This window comes from Hetaerina americana, unplaced genomic scaffold (genome assembly GCF_022747635.1).
Source record: "Hetaerina americana unplaced genomic scaffold, ioHetAmer1.1.p SCAF_4, whole genome shotgun sequence".
Lineage (NCBI taxonomy): Eukaryota > Metazoa > Arthropoda > Insecta > Odonata > Calopterygidae > Hetaerina > Hetaerina americana.
Genome location: NW_027286985.1, coordinates 25764484 through 25784788, shown reverse-complemented (window position 1 = coordinate 25784788; position 20305 = coordinate 25764484). Strand labels below are relative to the sequence as shown.

The 20305-nt window shown below is 36.1% G+C and overlaps 1 protein-coding gene across 1 annotated transcript; it reads right to left on the bottom strand.

Moving 5' to 3' along the window:
- Positions 1–579: 579 nt before the first annotated feature.
- Positions 580–19771, bottom strand: LOC139691919 (uncharacterized). Its single transcript, XM_071589865.1, has 8 exons — positions 19527–19771; positions 15731–15901; positions 12431–12594; positions 8828–8991; positions 8606–8735; positions 7299–7564; positions 5161–5538; positions 580–2000 (listed from the first exon to the last, which is right to left on the bottom strand). Exons 2-8 carry the CDS (start codon positions 15879–15881, stop codon positions 1637–1639), a joined length of 1617 nt encoding a protein of 538 aa, XP_071445966.1. The 5' UTR covers positions 15882–15901; positions 19527–19771; the 3' UTR covers positions 580–1636.
- Positions 19772–20305: the final 534 nt, after the last annotated feature.

The window sequence follows — 20305 nt, the reverse complement described above, 5'->3', positions numbered from 1 at the left end:
TTGCTGGAAATACTGGTAATTATTTAAGGAACTAGAAAGAAGACACTTGATGCAAGCATGCTTTCTAAGAATTTTTTGAGGTACCACAACTTAACGCTTCCGACTGAAATATTCACCTTTAGTAAAGAAAATAAGGCAATACTGGCCCCTTTTAGAAACCAATTTTAAAACTGGAAGTGGACAATTTGGAAATAGGCAAAATAACAGCCTAAAAATATGAGTGAGATCAGAATGTAACTGTGACTCTACTGTGCCCACACCCAAATTAAAACCACTAATTACACTATTATATAATCTTCTCTGCGTACTAGTTTCTTCCATACTGATTCCAAATTTGTTGCTATAGGTGTCCCACATGACTAAAGGTTTCCCCACAAGGAAATTACCATGATCAATTATTAGCAAATGTACACAAAATTACTACTTTTTCCATATAGGATGAGTGTGAATACATCCTAAGAAATGGTTGATATTACTCCGCTCATTTCAGGATCGATGCTAATGCCATAACTAGACATGCATGATTCATTGCATTACAAAATATTTATTGGCACAATTTTATTTCAATTGAGCCTTAAAGCATGGAATATTAGTTTTACAAGTTTATCGTCAATGACAAAAGACTACATTTATTCACAGTTACATGAATTCAGAATGAAAAACTGATGAATAAAAAGTGTTACCTCTTTGATAAAATAATATTCATAAAGAAAGCTGCTCTGTGCTTAAATTAAGTTACATGAGCTGTATGTATATCGATAAGATTACAAAAATACTTCACAAATCATTATATATGCATATAATTACCTCATTATAACATACATCAAGATATAAAAATACCTCTAAATCAGTTATAAAATCACATAATTTGCAAATGGTAGAAAAATAATTTTTTTGTGAACATACCAATGTAAAATTATTTCTCACACAAAATAACAAGAAGCAACTCCACTGAGACTTATGACTCCCTTAAGTGTAATAAAATTAAGCCTCTACTAATTCCTTTTGAACAAATGTGTCAAAATTGAATTTGGAGATTCCCTTAGAACAAATGTAACAGGGAACACGCTCATTCCAACAGTATCTAATGCTTATGGCCAAAAGCATTTCATATAACCACCAAATTGAAATTATAAATTTCAGCTAAGAAGAGCATTTTTTCAAGGAAACAGTACAATTTCAACATTTATGAAATGTTGGTTGGCAGCGATGACACTTCGCATGCACTGAACACCTTTTTAAATTAAAGAAATAATGATAGCACAAGTCAAATAAATTTTTATCTTTAGACAAAATTTAATTTAGGAATTGAAAGCTTGTTGGCACCGTAAATAGTAGTTAAAAAAAATTAGAAGCCCAAATTATTTATCTTATATACTACTATAAGTTTAGAATCTTGAAGGAAAACAATTTATTTATTTCAAGAGCATAATGGTACCATTAATTTTATTAGCATTACTGACGTTTTTAACGTCCTCAAATGGCTTTTAGACTAGATCAATATGTCTACATCTTAAAAAATAACGTTCTCTGTTTATGACAATATATTACAAAATAAATGGAAGAATGAAAGACACTGAGAATAAGTCACAAAAAATATTGTAAGCTTGCATGTTTTGCGTACAGAAATGGCATACTATGTCCAATCAATGTGGAAGTCCCATCTGTTTTTTCTGCAAACTGATTTGAAGGAGTTGACATCCGAACGAGTGAGTTGTCTGCATTCCCAAAGTTTAAGAGACTTCAGAGGTCCGGGAAGATTTAGCAGGGAATAGACAAACTGAGAAGTTATATTGTGACACTGTTCCAACTCCATTTCCCTGAGATGGGTAAATTTTTGACCCTTGCTCAAGACTTCCCTCAGAAGTTGATCAGTTAGAACTGACGATTCACGAATGAAAACCGCTTCCAGGGCAGGAGATGATAACAAGCTCTTCATGTGCACAGGAGGAAGATCTATTGAAGGCAAGTCGGGAGCATTCGCCTCAGGATTTGGCTGGCTGAAAACAATGATTTGTTAAAATGTGACTAAAGCACCAAAAACTTAAAACTAAATCTGTTACAAGTTTTAGTTCCATAACAGGCCAATATATTTACAATACAGAAAGCCTAAAGCTCAAATAAAGTGTGCACTTAATGTAATCTAATAAGGTGTTGTGACACATTGGACATACAAAAGTTGACATCCAGAGCCAAAGTCAAATAAACTCACTGCCCATTATCTTGCCCCATACCTCACTGGTATATCACATTACATGCAGGCAATAAATACCATCAGAGATTCAATATTCACATCCTTACCAAGTGATTTGCACAATGTTCTCCTTAACACTTTTATCACCCCCAGTTCCACTTTCTTCAACTTACTCTTCAGTCACTACTGGCATTCCTTACCCAAAATATCACATAGTGCACCCCTGGTGATCTCTGTAATATTCATTATGATTATTATGTTTTCCACTAAAAAGACAATCCTTTTTTGACCTCCTGAAACCCTACTTGTGTATTCCCATACATGCACAGGCAGTCCCCAAGTTACCTAAGCCTCTACATCCTTAAATCTGCACATAAATTGCACTTGCCCACAAAAATGCCATACTGCTTTATCAAATTGAGTATCTTCTGGCATGATGTGGCGGAAGTCGAACATAATGGATGACTGATCAAAGCACTTTTCCAATTGACAAAATTTTTTATTTTATGACCAGGTTAAGATGTATTACATCATCATCACCTGATGATGATGTAATACATCGAAACCCGGTCATAAAATAAAGCGGAAGTCGAACATAATGGATGACTGATCAAAGCACTTTTCCAATTGACAAAATTTTTTATTTTATGACCAGGTTAAGATGTATTACATCATCATCACCTGATGATGATGTAATACATCGAAACCCGGTCATAAAATAAAAAAAATGTATCAAGTGGAAAATTGAATCGGTCAGTTATTCATTGCTTTATCAGTTTCAAACACCTATTCTACAAATATCTTTGGTGCATATATTTTTCCTTAGTTATGTCCAGTGGGTAGAGCGTTGGACTGCTGATTGGAGGGTCCCAGGTTTGATTCCCGGGCAAGGCCTTCTGGGCACCTGCAGCTCCACCCAAGCTAAAGTGATTTTTCGGGTACCAGGTCTTCCTGGAAAACTATAAGTGGCACAGGGATTGGAACTGGCCCCCCTACCCTGATGTGTGAATTTCACACGCCATACACGGCTTAGTACTGGGTGAACTCTACCATCACCTACTAAACCGACCTTCGGGTTGATTACTGTGTTTATGGTTTTTTTTACTATGTAAACACAGCAAAATACATCACAGCACCCTAGGATGAAGTTATAATTCAAATGAATGGTTTCTCATAAAAATTGTCTTAAGTTTGTGAGTACCACAGTATATTGGCAAATAACTTTGACCAAGTCCCATAAATTGTTGAGCTTACTCAAGTGCTTGATATGGAAGATGTAGAGACTTTGTTTGCATAGAACCATGTCCCATGTACACATTTTTTTCAATTATCCACAAAAAAAAGGTGGGCATCTTAACGAAATGTCCAACCCTTCTTTCTATCTGCCCCCCTCAGGCTATCCATTCAAGAACATCAGGCACTAGATAGCACTCTCTGATACCCTTCCAAAATACATCATCTATTCTTGCATAATATTAGGGGCAGTCAAATGAAAACCGAACACCTGCCATTACATACAGTCTCTGCATAAGGTAGCAACAATGTAGTCACATATCTACACAGCCATTGCTGTGGTAGAACTGTATAATGACAATTCACAGGTGCACACAGTTGTTGGGTTATGCCCTTGTCGGTGCGAGGACTGGCCTTGTGCATTCGACCAGCTTTAGAAATGGAGGCAAGCAATGAAGAGCAGATGTGTGTGGTTCTTTTCTGGTGGCTGAGGGTGCTGGCATATGCAAATTTCATTATCACATGTCTGCTCTGTAGAGTGCACACTGCATTTCCTAGACTAGTGTGCACAAGTGACATCAGAGATTCCATGAAGGGCGCACATCACTGCCAGATGATGCATACCTGGTTCTGTTCGGATGAGGAAGGTCAAGAGTTGGTGTGGTTGTGGATCTGTCAGCGACCTACCTCATTCTATAGAACGAATTCAGCATCTTGTCTCCCAGTAGGATGAATGTATCAACGCTTTTGGTCATTACTTTGGAATAAAACCATTCCACCGTCACTTTTTAGCAAGTGTTTGGTTTTCATTCGACTGCCCTTTATACATATATTTCAGCAGCATCATTTGCCCATAATTCCTGGAATGACTTGGTATAAAACTTTATGAGCTTTTATGGAAAGGGAAAAACTAAAAGTAATCAAAGACTAAAGAAACAGGAAATCATCCAGCAGGACAAAAATGATTCAATTAAAACATTAAACATTATTGACAACTTTTGATTTTGAGATCAAAATAAAAATTTTTAAGGGATTTCAGGCTTTTCAAACTTGAATTTTTTCACAAGTATATCGAAGTTTCAAAGCATTTAATTATATTTACAATTGTAATTTTATCTAAAAATCTGAGGTGCCAGAGAGAATAGCATGGATAATCCACCAACTGGAAAATCCACACATGGATTTTTGATGCAACAATTTCAGAGCGTAAAAATCATTTGCCTTGACCGGGATTCAAACCCAGATCCCTCGATGTCCGGCCAAGTACTTTGAAATTTTTGCATTGAATTGTATATTAGTGGATGACTCCAATAAAAACTACTGCTGCGGCATCTCTCGCAGTTTCTTGGAATGGATTTTCAAGTTCACTGTAAATATTTTCTATGAAGTACAAAACACCATGCTGATGGAAGCCTTGCTTTGGTTTTATTTGCAAGTTACTTATCTCAATTACAATTAATAGTGAAATTATCAGGAATTTTTAATGGTTTATTTAAATTTTTTATGAAGGGAACACACAATATGAGATCTTGAATTTCAAATTTTGCTGTGAGTTATTCTTCTCAGCAATTCTCTGTCTCTATAATTACTGGAGTGCTTTTCAACTTATATATTGTGACTTTCTCAGTCTATGTTGGAATGCATTAATTACATAACTCTGGGATCACCAGTATCTAAATATTTTTCAATAATAAAAAAGCTAATGCAAAGAAATTCATAAAAATTTTCCTTACCTTAGGTCTTTGAATATTACAACGTTGGAGCATATGAATACTAAGTTGAGCCTTTTCAGAGAGGAGAAATGTGTGTCACACGATGAAGAAACCTTGCACGCACTATTTTTATATCCTTTGTTGAAAGCTAGGTTGAGCTCTTGGAGAAATGGACAGCACATGCCTATGATTCCCACATCCACACCAGGAGGAAATTCACCAAGGGAAATGTAAGTTATTGATTTACCACAAGACTGTAACACCGGGGTGACTGCGTGAGAGAAGAAGTCCATATGTGCCTTGCTATCATCTTCTCCACCATCATCTACAATTATGTTGAGAACTCTAAGGTACTTAAGTTTACATAGTGAAAGAATGCTATCGGGATTATCTCTAAACCTGCAAAGAGAACACAACTGATGTAAGTAATTCAGCTAACCGAATAAAGAATGTTTTAATTTAATGAGCTTAAACCGAAATTTTAATGCTTTCGGTAATTCATGAGCATCACACAGAATGTTTTGCGAAAAAGGAAGAATTTACAAATAAGCATTTACTGTGAAAATTTGAATTTACGTATCCTGATTTTACAGAATGCTTGAATATATGTAGATGATTTATTACAGACTGGTCAACATCAATGCAGGATGGGCACCAAATCTATGTTCCTTGACACAGAAGTTATTGAATTATCACTGTCCCTGATTATGAAATGATTTTAATTCTACATTTCTAAAGTTCTGTTCATTACTGAGACCTATGCCTATGTTATTTCAAATGGTTCATTAAGTTAGTTTATAGTAATAAAGCTTGGTTTAGAAGGCATACATTCAACAATTTTAAGGAAGAATAACAGAAGAAATTAATTTAATGCTCAGTAATATGAATTGAATTGAAAATGTATTTTTGCTTTTCTGATGAAGGTGAATTAAAAAGAAATACTTCTGAAAGTGTTTCTTTTTAATTCACCTAAAATAGCATCACAACTAGCCTCGGCATGTAACTTTATTTTAATGCCAATTCATTTTGTTTGAAAAATGTTGAAAGAAAATGAAAACAGATTTAAAATTATGCAGAAACTTGAATTTCACCAGGAAGGTGCCGAAGAGAAGAACTTGCAAGGAAATTGATAATATTACTCTCTCAGATAACTGGGAACTAGATCCAGATTATTTAGGACATCTAAAATAAATTTCTAAACTACATAATATGTAACTTGGCATCAGATAAGACAACCCCTTGAAAACAATGCACTAATGTCAATCCTACACTGGTTTTTATATTCTGGTTTGAAAATTTATTTATCACCACAAATGAAGTTACAGGTTTTACCTTAAAATTGCACTTAATTAGGATTAAGAGCTGGTTTTTAAGTTGAAAAGTTCCTAAGTTCAAGTTCAATAATCCCCTGATGCCAAGCAATTATCAAAACCACAATTTTCTGCAATGAATGTAACCTGAGGTCATGGCTTTTTATAATCATAAGCAATGATTAATGGAAAGGATATATTGAGCTTCTTACGGCCTCTTTTCAGACTGATTATATTAAATAATATTTTCTTAAGCCAAATAAGGATTTCTACAGCACTGTGAAAGTAAGAAGGGGGGAATAGAGATTTGTGTGGTGATTTTTGGGGAAAGTTAATCCCTTGCCAGTGATCAGACAAATTCAAAATATTAGAATGATTACACGTACCCAAGGATATTTCTTGAAAAGGTTTAAAAGGAATTAATCCTATTGCCAGGAACAGTATTCGTAAACTTACAAATACACACACAGTCACACTGGTTACGCAAAGTGGTTTATGGGAAGTTCATTCCTTACCAGGTCAGGGATTGGTTCTGGAGACCACATAGGTTCACAAAGAAATACAGATGCCAAAGACCTACTTCAGAGGAATAATACACTCACACACACACTCAGTCAATTAGGTATTGCAGCAAAGCAATGCAAACACTCGGGTGTATGAAGTGATCATTTGATCATGCTGCATTTGACATTTTGTATTGCTAATAAACTATGAGGGGCTCAAATATGTTATCTATTAAGGCACACAATTAAGCGGAAGCTCAGACAAAAATCACAATAACTCATGCCATTCATTCACATTCAATTGAATGGACAAGGAGGTTGAGGAAAATTTGAAAAAGAATATTACCTGTAAGCCAATAAATGTGCATCAGTGGCATTTGGGCACACATCTGTAGCCACTGACAATGATACATCAGGCAAGTCACTGGAGGGGTAGTTATTTCCAGAACGATAATCTGCAAAAAGTGACTTGAGACGATAGGGAGGTATTGTCACTCCTGCTTCCCAATCAGCTCTGTGCATTATGTCAAGTGCTGTCACCACCTTTGGATGATTCAAATGCTGAAGGTTTGGCAACTGTCGTAATGCAGCTTCAACTCCTGATGCTGATACCTAGAGTTATGAAAATGTAATACCATAGATCCTGAATTACTTCTAGCTTCTTAATGTAGTTTCTTGGGCAAAATATACAATTGATTTCTTGAAAGATGCATACAAGGTTTGTATAAAAAGTATTGGGAAAGGTTTCTGAAAAATAGATTTATTTAAGATATTGAAATGAGACTCAAAATTCTTCTATGTACATCCTTTGACCATTGACACACCTTTGCCAGCAGCTTTTTCAAGACTCGAAGGTTCCCTGGTTGGTAGATTCGAAAAGGTCCGTATGTGTATGAGTGCAAGCTTCTTTGATGGCACTTAGGTGGTAGTGGGCACCATGGTGATCTCATTTGAGGGAGGATTTCACTTTTGGGAAAAGGAAACAGTCTGCTGGTGCCAAGTTGGGACTAAGGGGGTTGGGGAAATTCGGTGATGCCATTGCAGAAGGTCTTTGAAAGCAGATACTCAACTTGGCTCTCAATTGTTCATCAAGACCTTCGAGATGAGTTTAGTGCAGATCTTTTACATCACCAAATTTGCAGCTATAATGGTGCACACCGTCATCTTATCAATGCCAATATGATCTGCGATCATCCACACACTTAATGGACGGTCTAGATTCAGCAATTCATGCATAAGTTGCACATTGTTGTAGGATCTTGACACTGACAGGCATCAAGCACAGGGTTCATCCTCCACACTATATTGGCCAGCTTTGAAGAGCTTGTGACACTGAAAAACTGCAGTTTGTAACATTCTTTCATCCTTGAACAATTGGCAAATCATGCCCAACATCCCCTTACCTGATTTTCCCAGTCCTACACAAAATTTGATGGTGTACCACTGTTCAATTATTCGCTGCATTTTGCGCTTGCACTGAGGGACTTGACAGGGACCACTAAAACATGCTGTAGCCTGAATGAATTCTCTCAGGCGATCAGTCACATCAGGAAAAATTTGTTCTCAATACTTTTTACCCATACCATGTGTGACATCAAATACAAAATTAATTTTTATTCACATTCTAGGTTATTTAGGAAAGGTGTTACCTACCCTGGTATCCTGTATATGCAATTTGGTGAGTGCTTTACACTTGCCGAATCTATGATCCCAATCTTCATCATTAAACAGGTGGTTAATTCCTCTGTCGGATACATAATGTGATAATGAAACATCCAATTCCCTGAATTGATAGATATTTAAAAAAAAATTAATTGATTAACAAAAGTAAATTATCATAATTACAAAAGCATTAACAGCATCATGAATAATCACCTCAATTTTGAACAATTTGCTCCAACAGTTTCCAGTATATCGTCATGGACATTAATCCAACTTAAATCCAAAACTTCAAGATTACCAAGCACAGAAATCATATTTTTTAAAACTAGCCGAGGTATTCTAGAGCAACGAGCTAAACTTAGTTCTTTCAAAGAATCCTGAAACAACAAAGAAAAAATATATTGAAAATAGTTTTACATGCATACTTTAAAAAACTCTAGTAACTCAACCAGTTGACACATTTCAAATCTCCATCAGTCAACATTAAATAAAAATATTTAGCGCATATTCTGGGAACGGCAGCAGCTGGCTATGGCATGCCTGTGCCACTTGATCATTTGAGGTTGACAAAGGTTGATTGATTACACATATGTCACTAATAATGCTAAGAGTTTCATTGCTGTTAAAGTAAGGAGTCATTTTGTCATGATGGATGAGACTACTATCATTGAGAGTCCAAAACTATCAATTGTAAAAATAGCTACTACTCTTATCTCATTGTATTGGGCAATTTCCAATGTTAAACCAAAACTTTCAAGAAAGGTTTTGATTTACCTCAAACAAACTCTGGCATTTCAAACAAAACTTTATGGATTCAATTCATATTAAAATGAGAAATTAAAACTATGCGATTCCACAGTATTTCATTTATACACTAGCTGACCCGGCGAACTTAATACCACTTAATAATCAATGAACATTTTAGTTACAACATTTATAAATAAAGAATGACTGTAGCGATTTTAATCATCCTGTCATCGCCTGGGTACCTGCTGCTATCAATCAGTAGTTTTTTAAACTACTAATGACTTTGCGAAATAAAATAACTAAACATTTATGGAAAAACATCTTTGGAGTAATGTGCTACTATTAGAATATCTTCTCAACTTCAACAATGAATTTATGGAATTCAAGTCAAAACCATATTTATAAAATTAGGAATGTCCCCGTTTTCGTAGTCGGAACCAGAGTTTTGGATGATTTTCTGTGGATTAGACTATCTGGAGGTATGTAACAATGGATTTTAAAAGCCTGATGGAGGTATTCCATCTAATGGGCTGATGGAGGATTGAATGATTATGAATTGGGTTTCCTTGGATTACAAAAATTTTATATTTCTGGAGTGCACTAGTTCTGTTTTTCAATCACTTGGTTCATGTGCTACAGTCAGTGCAAATTTAATCTAGAGAGTAAAAAGTAGGCACTATCGTGATCGATGTGGTGATGATGTTTAAAGGTTTTGAATGGTGAATTCAACGCCCATAACTTAGGTATTGTAATTTTACCGTAAAAATTATTTACAATTCAAGTGAGCTTGCTTTGACACTCGACAACATTTAACTGTGAATACTCTACCAAATAGTGCAAATTCTATTTATCATGAAAATACAGAGGTCTTTCTAATACCTTGGTGCGTACGTATATAGAAAGCTGAAAACATTTTTATCGGGAGATTGATAGGGGTGCTTTTACACAGTGGACTAGATGAGCTGACAGACTGGGACTGCTGCTTTAATATTGACAATTATATTTACAATAAGTGTTTAAGTGCAAGGTAGAAGGATTAGGACTGTTTCAAGGTAAATACTTAATAAAAATGGTAAAACCATGGTATTTACTCACCCTAAACTTCACTGGACAGTATTAAAATAATACAATTATAAATTAATTAAATTAAGAAAGAGAAAGAATAAATTATTAAGTTAATAAAATATGAAAAGCAATACACCCAACTTTAGCCAATGCATTTGCGGATTCCATGAATAAATAAGTATGGCTTCAACTGCCTCCTGAGAAAATATATCTTCACTCAAATGAAGGTAAACGGGAAGCTTTCTGTTAACTTTGCAAATGTTTGAGGGGTGACCTGATAAATCAAACGGGCTATCAAGAAAGCACAAGGAAAGTGAAGGTGTCTTCAATGTTCCACTGAAGTCCATATTTGCATTGTTCGTTTATAATTATTTTTCATAGCAAAGTCTTTTATTCCATAAAATATTTTTGTTTCATCTTTAAAAAAGCATTCAGTTCCATGCTCACAATTGTTTTATTTCATAAGTGCAAATCAATTTTCCTATCAGTATCATCCCCGTTTCCCCACACAATGACTTATCTTACTACTAACAGTTTAGGGGCAGATTGAAGTTCTTGTAGTTTAAATCAGGAACTGTATGAACCTGACCTGCAACTAGCAGTGTTCATTGAAATGCATTCATATGTGATGTGTAGATTACCTATGCACAAATAACCTTGGACAGGGAAGTGAATTGGAAAATCTATAGTTTATTATCTAAGGATATACTATTATTGGCATTATAATATAACTAGCGGATATGCCTGGTTTCGCCGAACCAATTTACCCATCCAGCTCTAACTACATTTAATTCATATTAGAGGCTTTTTTTACATATGTAGGCAGTTTCTTTGTCATGGTGTCCTCTGCAAGTATGCAATTTTTTAGATGCTTTGAACAAATGTGATTTGATTGCTGAGAGCTCTGAATCCATCTTTCTTGCCTCCTTTTGATTTCTTCCAACAATCGTCTCTTTTCTCCCCTACCATGCCTAGCACTTCCTCATTGGGTTCCCCTTCCGTCCAATTCACCCTCTCCACCCCCGCATTTCAAAAGCTTCCAATATATGCCTACCATGTCCTTTCATACCCTTTAACTTTCCTTTTTCTTGTTTATAGCCTTTGATGGGCAAACACTAAAAACTAAGGGTATTTGATTTACCTTTGAGAGAGTGAATGTTTTTCTATAGTATGTATTTATAAAATAATATTCATATTACCTAATATACTTCAAATTTCTTTGAAAATATGTGGTATTTTGCCCAGTAAGTCTTTATATCCTTTTCAGTATGGCATTTCTGAAAGAAAATGTAGGCCAGTTGATCTATGGCTTCTTCTGAGCAATGATTTTTTCATTTAAAAACTTGTATGGTTTGCTGTATCACTGTCACGTCACCATATTGCATTTATAACTCATCAGACTAATGTTTTAAGGTTTTCAAAATTTTCAGCTGTTTTCTTTTTCGGGAAAGATGTAGAAGGTAATTTAAAAATAAATATCACCATGTTACCCTTTCTATTTCATTTCCCCAATAGCCACTAGAGTTTGAGATATGATTTAATTTGTACTCATGATTATGTGTGGGTCACGGTAGTCCAGGGATAGAGAGCTAGACTACTGACTGGAGGGCCCAGGTTTGATTCCCGGGCAACCTCAGCTCCACCCAAGCTGTGCGATTTTTTGGGGACTAGATCTTCCTGGGAAACCATAACTGGCACAGGGAAAGGAACTGGCCCCTACCCTGATGTGTGAATTTCACACGCCGTTGGGCTTAGTACTGGGTGAACTCTAACATCACCTACCAAACTGACCAGCGGGTGGATTACTGTGTTTTAATCCCACAATTGAATTGGTAACCAGGAGAAATGTGCAATATATTTCACTAATTTATGATAAAATTAGGTACCATAATACAACGTCTTGATATAAGTAAGTTGCAGGGTTTAAAAGCTGGTTTCAGGGCAAAGAAGTCTACAAAAGAATATAAATTAAAGTTATCCAATGATAAATAATGAAGTAATTACCTTGCAACGGAAAGATATCAAATTTAAGATAGGAGCCATATCAGCAGTATCCTTTGATAAGTCCAACCTCTCTATGTTCGAGGTAATTAGTAAATGCAAATGGTGGCGTTGTAGCAAACGCTCTTTCTTCAGTATGCGGAGTAAGTCACATACCAAGAATCCAGCTGCAAAAACAATTTTAAGATTTTAACACACATAAAAAATAAATCAAACCTTGTAACCAGGCATGGAAGTACACTGCAAATAACTCCTAGTTATGGAGCATGGAGATTAATATACTGTTCATCAAGGTGAAAAACTGGATGATTGTGGGAAAAGGCTTCAGATGGGGGGGGGGGGGGGGGATGGGACCCTGACTTTACGGAGAGGCCAAGCCCCTGGCTAGTATATCAGTTGAGCATTCCAAAAAGCCTTAAAATCTAAGTTTTGCCAAAAATCAAGGAAATGGTGACATGGTTGATTTTGGGGGTTGTTGAAAAGAAAAGACCTTCGCTAAGAAGTGATTTTTCACTTGGGGTCTAATGAGTTGAAGACTTCATTATTAGATGCATGTTTGGAAAGGTCTATTGTATGGTCAAGAGGGGCTGGCAGATTGAGGAGGGTTGAGGAGTGAATTTTGAAGGAAACAAGGCATTGATGATGATAGAGATGGTAAATGAATGCGGGGCACGAGGTTAGATTTGGAATGGTGAAAGGGAAGGAGGAGGAGGGTTGGGAATTGAGACATACAATGGTAATGACAGACCATAACGTAGATAGGTGTAAAGAGTAGAAATTTTATCTCATGAGTTTTTTCAGTTACTTTTAAAGGAACAAAGTGCTCTCTTAATTTTTTTTTGACATTTGGGAGGAGCTGGAGAGTACATAAAGTTATAATTTTAATAAGGGACAGTACAGATGGAGAGATTGTGTTTATGTGAGATTATTGTATTGTTCGTGAACAGAAACGGAGTGATTGTTGTATTGTCAGTATGGAAGAAACAAGGTAGTTCAGGCAGCAGACCAGGAAGTGGGAACTTTATAAATTGAAAATCATGAGGAGAGGAATTATTCAAAAGTTTTAAATACTCAGTCACTGAAAGAGATCTTTTAAGACAGAAGTTTTGCAAAAATGTAACACTTATTAATTTAAGTATACGTGGGAGTACCTCCAGACTAGGAGAGGAGAGTTGTGTAGAGTTCTGAGAGAAGATGGAGTTTGGAATAGTCTACAATATTCAAATGAATTTCCCATCTGACTTGTCTATACAGAATTAATGCCAATCAAATATTTCCTATAAGTGAGGATGACAGCAGGACTAATCACATGGGGCACAATCAGATAGTCCAGATGTCATGTGGCCCATACACTCAGGCGTCTGACACCAAATTGCAAGCGGGAATTAGAACAAATCTGGTGAAGCAGAAAGTAAATAAAATGTTTGCATAGCTATTACACATCCTGAAAATTGTAGCAACAGAGTTCCTAAGTTTGCTGTAACCCTTTAAACTAATTCCAACCTAAAATAAACAAAAAATACAGGAACCCATGGAATGGTCAACAGACAGGGAATTTATAGAGATGTATGGTGACTGCCCATTTTTACCACAAAACATGCATGTGAAATACCTTGATAAAAAGGTTGGGAGGAGGGATATGACGACTTAATCCAGCTGAAACGGCTCTTTTCTCAATGCCAATACAAAGATGCTAAAATTAAAAATCTAAACCTGGGTTATCAGATTGAAATCTATGCTGTTCATTCACAGGTAATCCCTGAAATATGCTTTATGTTCCTGCAACATATATAGAAAGGTCATGCACCCATAAATACTAATCACTTCCCAACATTCAGTGTACTTGGTACAATACTTTCTTTCTCCTTATTCAGAGCATATCATGCAGACAGTACCCAGAATGACAGAAAAATGCTTTACCTTCGAGGAGAGCCTGTTTGGAGCACAAAAGCACAGCAAGTGTCATTTACATGAAATCTCTACAGATATTTCATACCCATACACAATATCTATGCCATGCCATCCCACATACACAATACTTAAGCCATGTGATGATGGTCCAACTGGTAACTAGATATATTGGATTGTACAGAGTTAGGACACTAACAATAAGATTTATCCCTCTGGCTGTATTATCTGATAAGTGCACCATCTGGTTCAAAAGTGCTAATGTCATTATTCTTTCTGGGGCATTTACAGTTATGACCACTGCCTGGAATGGGGTATTGAGTTGCATCCAAGAAATGTATTCGGTATCTTGAGTGGCAATCATTACTAAAATTTTTACATACATGGCTTTCACATTCCATTGTCTATAATTTAAGGACACACACAAAGTAGATTAAAACCTCATATGAATGCCATTTACAGTTCCACTGTATACAAGTCATTAAAAATTAGGATAACATATAAACATTTCAAATTCAAAACATGAAGAGATCTGCACATGTACTCGGGAAGAATTAGTGTCTAATGTGGTGCTTCTTCCCCTTTTAAGTCTTTCTATTTCAACAATGGATATCAATTACTTCCACGAAGTGAAGCCTGAAACAATAGAATATATTCTTTCTATGAGGTCTGGAACCTCTGATATACTGTCAATGCCTTCCACTGGTTCCAGGTAAGGGCTTCAGACCTACTATCACAAAGGAACCATAGTAAAAGGTATTTTTGACACCTGCCAAGTGCAACCCTGATTATATTTTCCTTTGGATTTGTCTTTGAGGAACCAGGTAGCTAAGGATTATCTTTGCTATTGGTAGGATTTTCCTTTGCCTTAGATTGCTCGACTGATTCTGGGGGCAATGATGGTTCATCATCTTCATATTTAGGACCTAATTTATTTGCATGGAGATGGGTGCAATTTCAGATAGTTAGATACGTTCATAAATTACTCTCAATTCACAATCTGCATTTTCTATCAATCCTGGTACTGGTAGCCAGCCAAGTAAATAATCCTCAATTTTTATTACTAAATAGTTTTTGGTATCACATTTCACTATTTGTTTACATTTAATATTTTATCAATGATAATGCTTCATTTGATATCAATGATAAAATTCATTTGTTCATTTATGAATAGGTTCCTTTAGTAACTTAATCCTCCTAAGCAAGCAATATATATAACTGCAGTAATATTCCACAATGTATTTCTTTCTCAAGTATTCAAACGCATGCACAAATGGCCTTTAACAGTGATTAGCTAAGAAATAAATAATTTGGCAAAGAAGATATAAAAATATTTCCATTAATGAGTACAATTAAAATAGAAAAGCAAGTAGTTTAAGCGTCCGCTATACTCACGAAGGAATTCAAATGGTCCATCAACATAAATAAATGCTCCTTGGCCCAAAAAATTATCTTTATAATTTTTACACCACACATTATCCATATTTTTAGTGATATTATGCAGGCATGCTGCTTTAAGAGATTTCACCGGCTTACACTGAGGCATTATTTCTGGAGAATTGGCACCTGGAAAGAGAAAGCATATTTTAACATAAGTATATTACCATGACACAATATACACCATAAGAAATGTAAGATTCCAGTAGACACTATATCAAAAATCGCAAAACATACTTGAGGTCGGCCATGCCAGCAACTTTAAATTACAAGTGCTAAACATGTTAACTAATGGAAAGTCAAACATGCTGGAACAATTGTAAATTGTCCAACGTGTGAAGAATAACACCCCTTCCTTAATGACAGTTCTCCTTACACTTTGTTCCTGCGGCTGATAAGGTGCACCGAAAGTCATTCAAGGGTGGGAGGATATTGTTCTGCCATATATACAAGACTTTTTTAATTGTAAACTTTTGCTACACATTGGTTTTTTGCATTTTTCTCAATCCTACCCCAACCCTTCCCTCCCTTCATCATACCACAATCTCTCACCTATTTCCCAGCAGTTACTTCCATCTCAGATAGAAACTTATACAAGACAATTACATACTGATTCTGAACTCGAAGATCACGTAGTATATTGACCCCTGGTCCGTAATATTTTTTTATCTCCTGCGAAAGTGCTATTATTTGATTGTTATTCGAAGTCATTAATTTCAAAATGTACAAACCATTCCCCTTGACCAAGATTTGAACCCGGATCCCTCGATTTCCAGCTAAGTGCTTAGCCAGTTAGGCTACTGAGACATCCTCTTCCTTCAAGCCCAGGTCAAGGAAAAATTTTTACACTTACAATATTTGTTCACCATATGGTGGGTTTTCATGTTTGAATTTCGTATTTATACATCTCACTAGTAAATGACATAGAGGCCCAGATGCTGATAAGCCATGCAGAGCCAAATGAATCCCATTTCAAGAGTTTTTAATTCTATAGGGTTATCCCATGTGGGGAAGGGACGCTATGATGGAAATATTGTAGCACTGGTTGAAGGGGGTTTTATGATGGGAAGCATGTTCAGGGATGGGAAGACCTGCGGACAGCGAGGAGGGATTGCACGAGGCGCGGTGTTTGTTAATCCTAAGGTTCAGGAGTGTGGAACATTGGCATTCAGTCCCTCAAATTCATCCTCAAAGACCTGTTCCTCATCCTCAAAAATCACAACACTTCCTCCAACCTTCTCCCCAAATGCCCCTCTGTCACCTTCAAACGGCCCGCCAACCTAACAGAAATCCACCAAGCCGCTCTCAAAATCCCCTCCACACCCCCAGAGCCATACCCACTCCATGTCATCGAGGAAGATGTAAAACCTGCCCTATTTTCACCACTCCAACCCACCATTTAAGTCTCTCCTGCCCTTCCCCCACACCTCTTGCACTTCCAAGAATGTTGTTTATCTTCTAACCTGTAAACTCTGCCTGGCCTTTTACATAGGCCAATGTTTTGTTGCTGGAAGGGCACGAACATACAATTGGATTTATTTTATACCCACTAATTCACTTACAAATATAATTAACTTCACTGGATTGTTGGGAGAAATCCTAAGGTGGCAGGAAAAATGGATGAAGGTCATAGTGATCGGCAGTGGAATGCTGAAAACTGATAGAGGGGAGAATGCTAGGCAAACAAGGAAAGGGCAGGAACAACATAGGGATGTTGGATGGGATGAAGGGAGGAAGGAAGTACTCAGAGATAATGAGGGACTTGATATAGAGTAGGTGGCTGGATTGTGTTTTGTTAGGAGTCACAAAATATTTATTTGGTGGATGTGTCCCACCAAAACCTACCTTAACCGGTAGATTACTTAAAAAAAATGGAAATAATCCCATTAACTATCTTGACTTAACAACTAAATTCATGAAAGGTAAGCATTAATTTAATATGTATCACAAAGCCACCACCACAGATGAAATTATCCCAGCAGACTCATGCCACCTAACCAACATGGTTACCCCATCCTTAAGTTTGAAGTTAGTCAAATAACAATTGAGGACACCATCGTGGACTAACATAACCTAGGCTCGGATATACTAAAAGGTGACATTTGAATTTGACTGAGCATTAACACTGAGGGCAAACAAAATCAAGATAAAATACCAAGATGTTTGAGGGTAAATCTAAAACACAGCTTGCACAGTACAATGGAAGTCAAACACTCAGTTATGAAAAATTAAGCATTTTGATGACCTGAAAAGAGCATATGGCAAACGTGTCCAAAGAAAACGAGGATCAGCAAATACCTATAGCCTGGAGTCACATACTGCAAAAATGCTAACAGGGATACTTAAAACAGTAAAATATGAACACACATCACTAAAACAAATTTATGTTCCAGGATAGAACTGGGGGACAAGGGAGAATGTACTCTAAATAAGGATGATGTTAAATATAGAGCACATGTCAACAAGTCTTGTAGGTGGCAATCGTAGACTCACAAAAGATGGAGGACAACAACATGAGAAATAATACATACATTCAATTTTCTGGACAAACTGGTGATGACTAACAATTTCAAATGAATATGAGTATCTCACATGAATGACCAAGACAAGTATGCAACCCCTCATTGATACATCATCATATACTTTGAGTCAATTAAAAAAGTACATGGAATTGGGGTCAAAATAAAACTGAACCAGAAAAATTACAACACTTTATTTCCTAAGATACGATATCTCAGCTATAGAGAGAACACAGAATAATGACCTGCGGTCAACGATGTATGGAATTGAACAAATTCCAAGTTAATACATAAAACTCAACTGGAAGAAAGCTAGTCCTGAAAAACAGAAGACCGCAATTGCATTCACTCGTAGGGATTCAATTAAAACATACAAAATCTTTCCCCTATCCAGGAATTAGCACAACAAGAAATGGAGGGTACTCTTAAGAAAGTTAACAATAGAATAGCTGAACATCAAACGGCCTTCGCGACGAAGAAGAAATTGCAACGCTCAAAGGGATGCGATCGTTAAATTGGAAGCAGTAAGTAAAACATTTAACCTGGAGTGTAATACTAGCTGGATCAGATGCATGATCTGTTTGAAAAAAAAACATGACAACAGAGAAGCAAAGTATGCTAAAAGATACGTACACGAAGAAAAGCCAGGCCAATTGGAGAGAAGAAAAATAATTTGTATCCAGAAAAACTTGAAATGCTGTACACAACTTAGGACCGTAATTTAGTGAAAAGTAAAGAAAAAAAGGAACGACAAAGACCATTAAAAACTGGCCATGATCATTGCCCAATAGAAACTGACTGAAAGACGGTAGACCTATCTGTAAGAAACCAGAATTGAATAAGGTAGAATAATGATTGACAATCAACTAATCGTCAGATTACTCATTGAGCTAATAATATGAAATGGAATAATTGGTTTAGCTGAAAGTGGTGCCACATACGCCCTTGAAAAACAAGAGGAGAGATGTGAAAGCTAAGAGAAAATATAAAAATTAGATGCATGCATACCTGAACATCACAACTATTGACAAGACGATATAGGATGAGGACACCATTGACAAACACAGTTACAGTAAAGGATGGGAGAAGGAAATGCCACAAACATAAACAATGACGCATCATTGTAAAATCACACCTTAAAGTGAGTACCAGAGTAAATATTTGTAATACAAATTTGAAACTTATTTGAGCCTAGAACTGGAAGCTTTAAAAAATGTACGCTAGGCTATACCTACTGAATTAAAGAAAGCTACTGGCAAGTAGCCGAAATCCATTAATCAAACAAATCCCATTCGTGTTCTTTTCTGGTCACGATGACTTTGGTGAGAGACGGCAGCTATTCATTTATCCGTCTCCGCATAGGAAATCTTAAGGGCCAGTTGATCACTTGATGGATATTACCCACGAGTCATGTAAAATATATCAAATAAGTTGACATGAAAGACTTCACTTCGACATAAGCAGTGTGAAGGGAGACAATGAAACTTATAATTCAACAGTCACTTGTTTGAAGTATTTCAGTGTACAGGATAGCCACCGTTGAAGATTCAAATTATACAAATACAACGATTATTAAACCGCAATCATAATTGTAAAATTGCGATTTTCAGTCTATGGGGAAGAGCGTGATATTATTTGGACATATTTGGGGCACCTACATTTCTTTGATTGTGGATTTTATGTTCCGTCTACGTTTTCAGTGCCATTAAGTTCTCAATAGAACTAACGTTTTCATGGAATATTTCTAATTTTATACCAAGTCTGTAATAAATGTTCATCAAGGCATCCAAATAATGCGTATATTTCAACTAATGACATCATGGTATTATTTTCAACTACAATTTAACGTTCCCCCCTCGAATAATAGTACTTGTCATTAAATATGTTAAACATCACTCCACTACTACTAATATGTAGCTAATCCAGAATCCTAATATGCGTATTGAAAGACCCAGGCCTAAAAGATCTCAAGATATATTGACAGATATTCATAATCCCTTCATATACAGTAAGG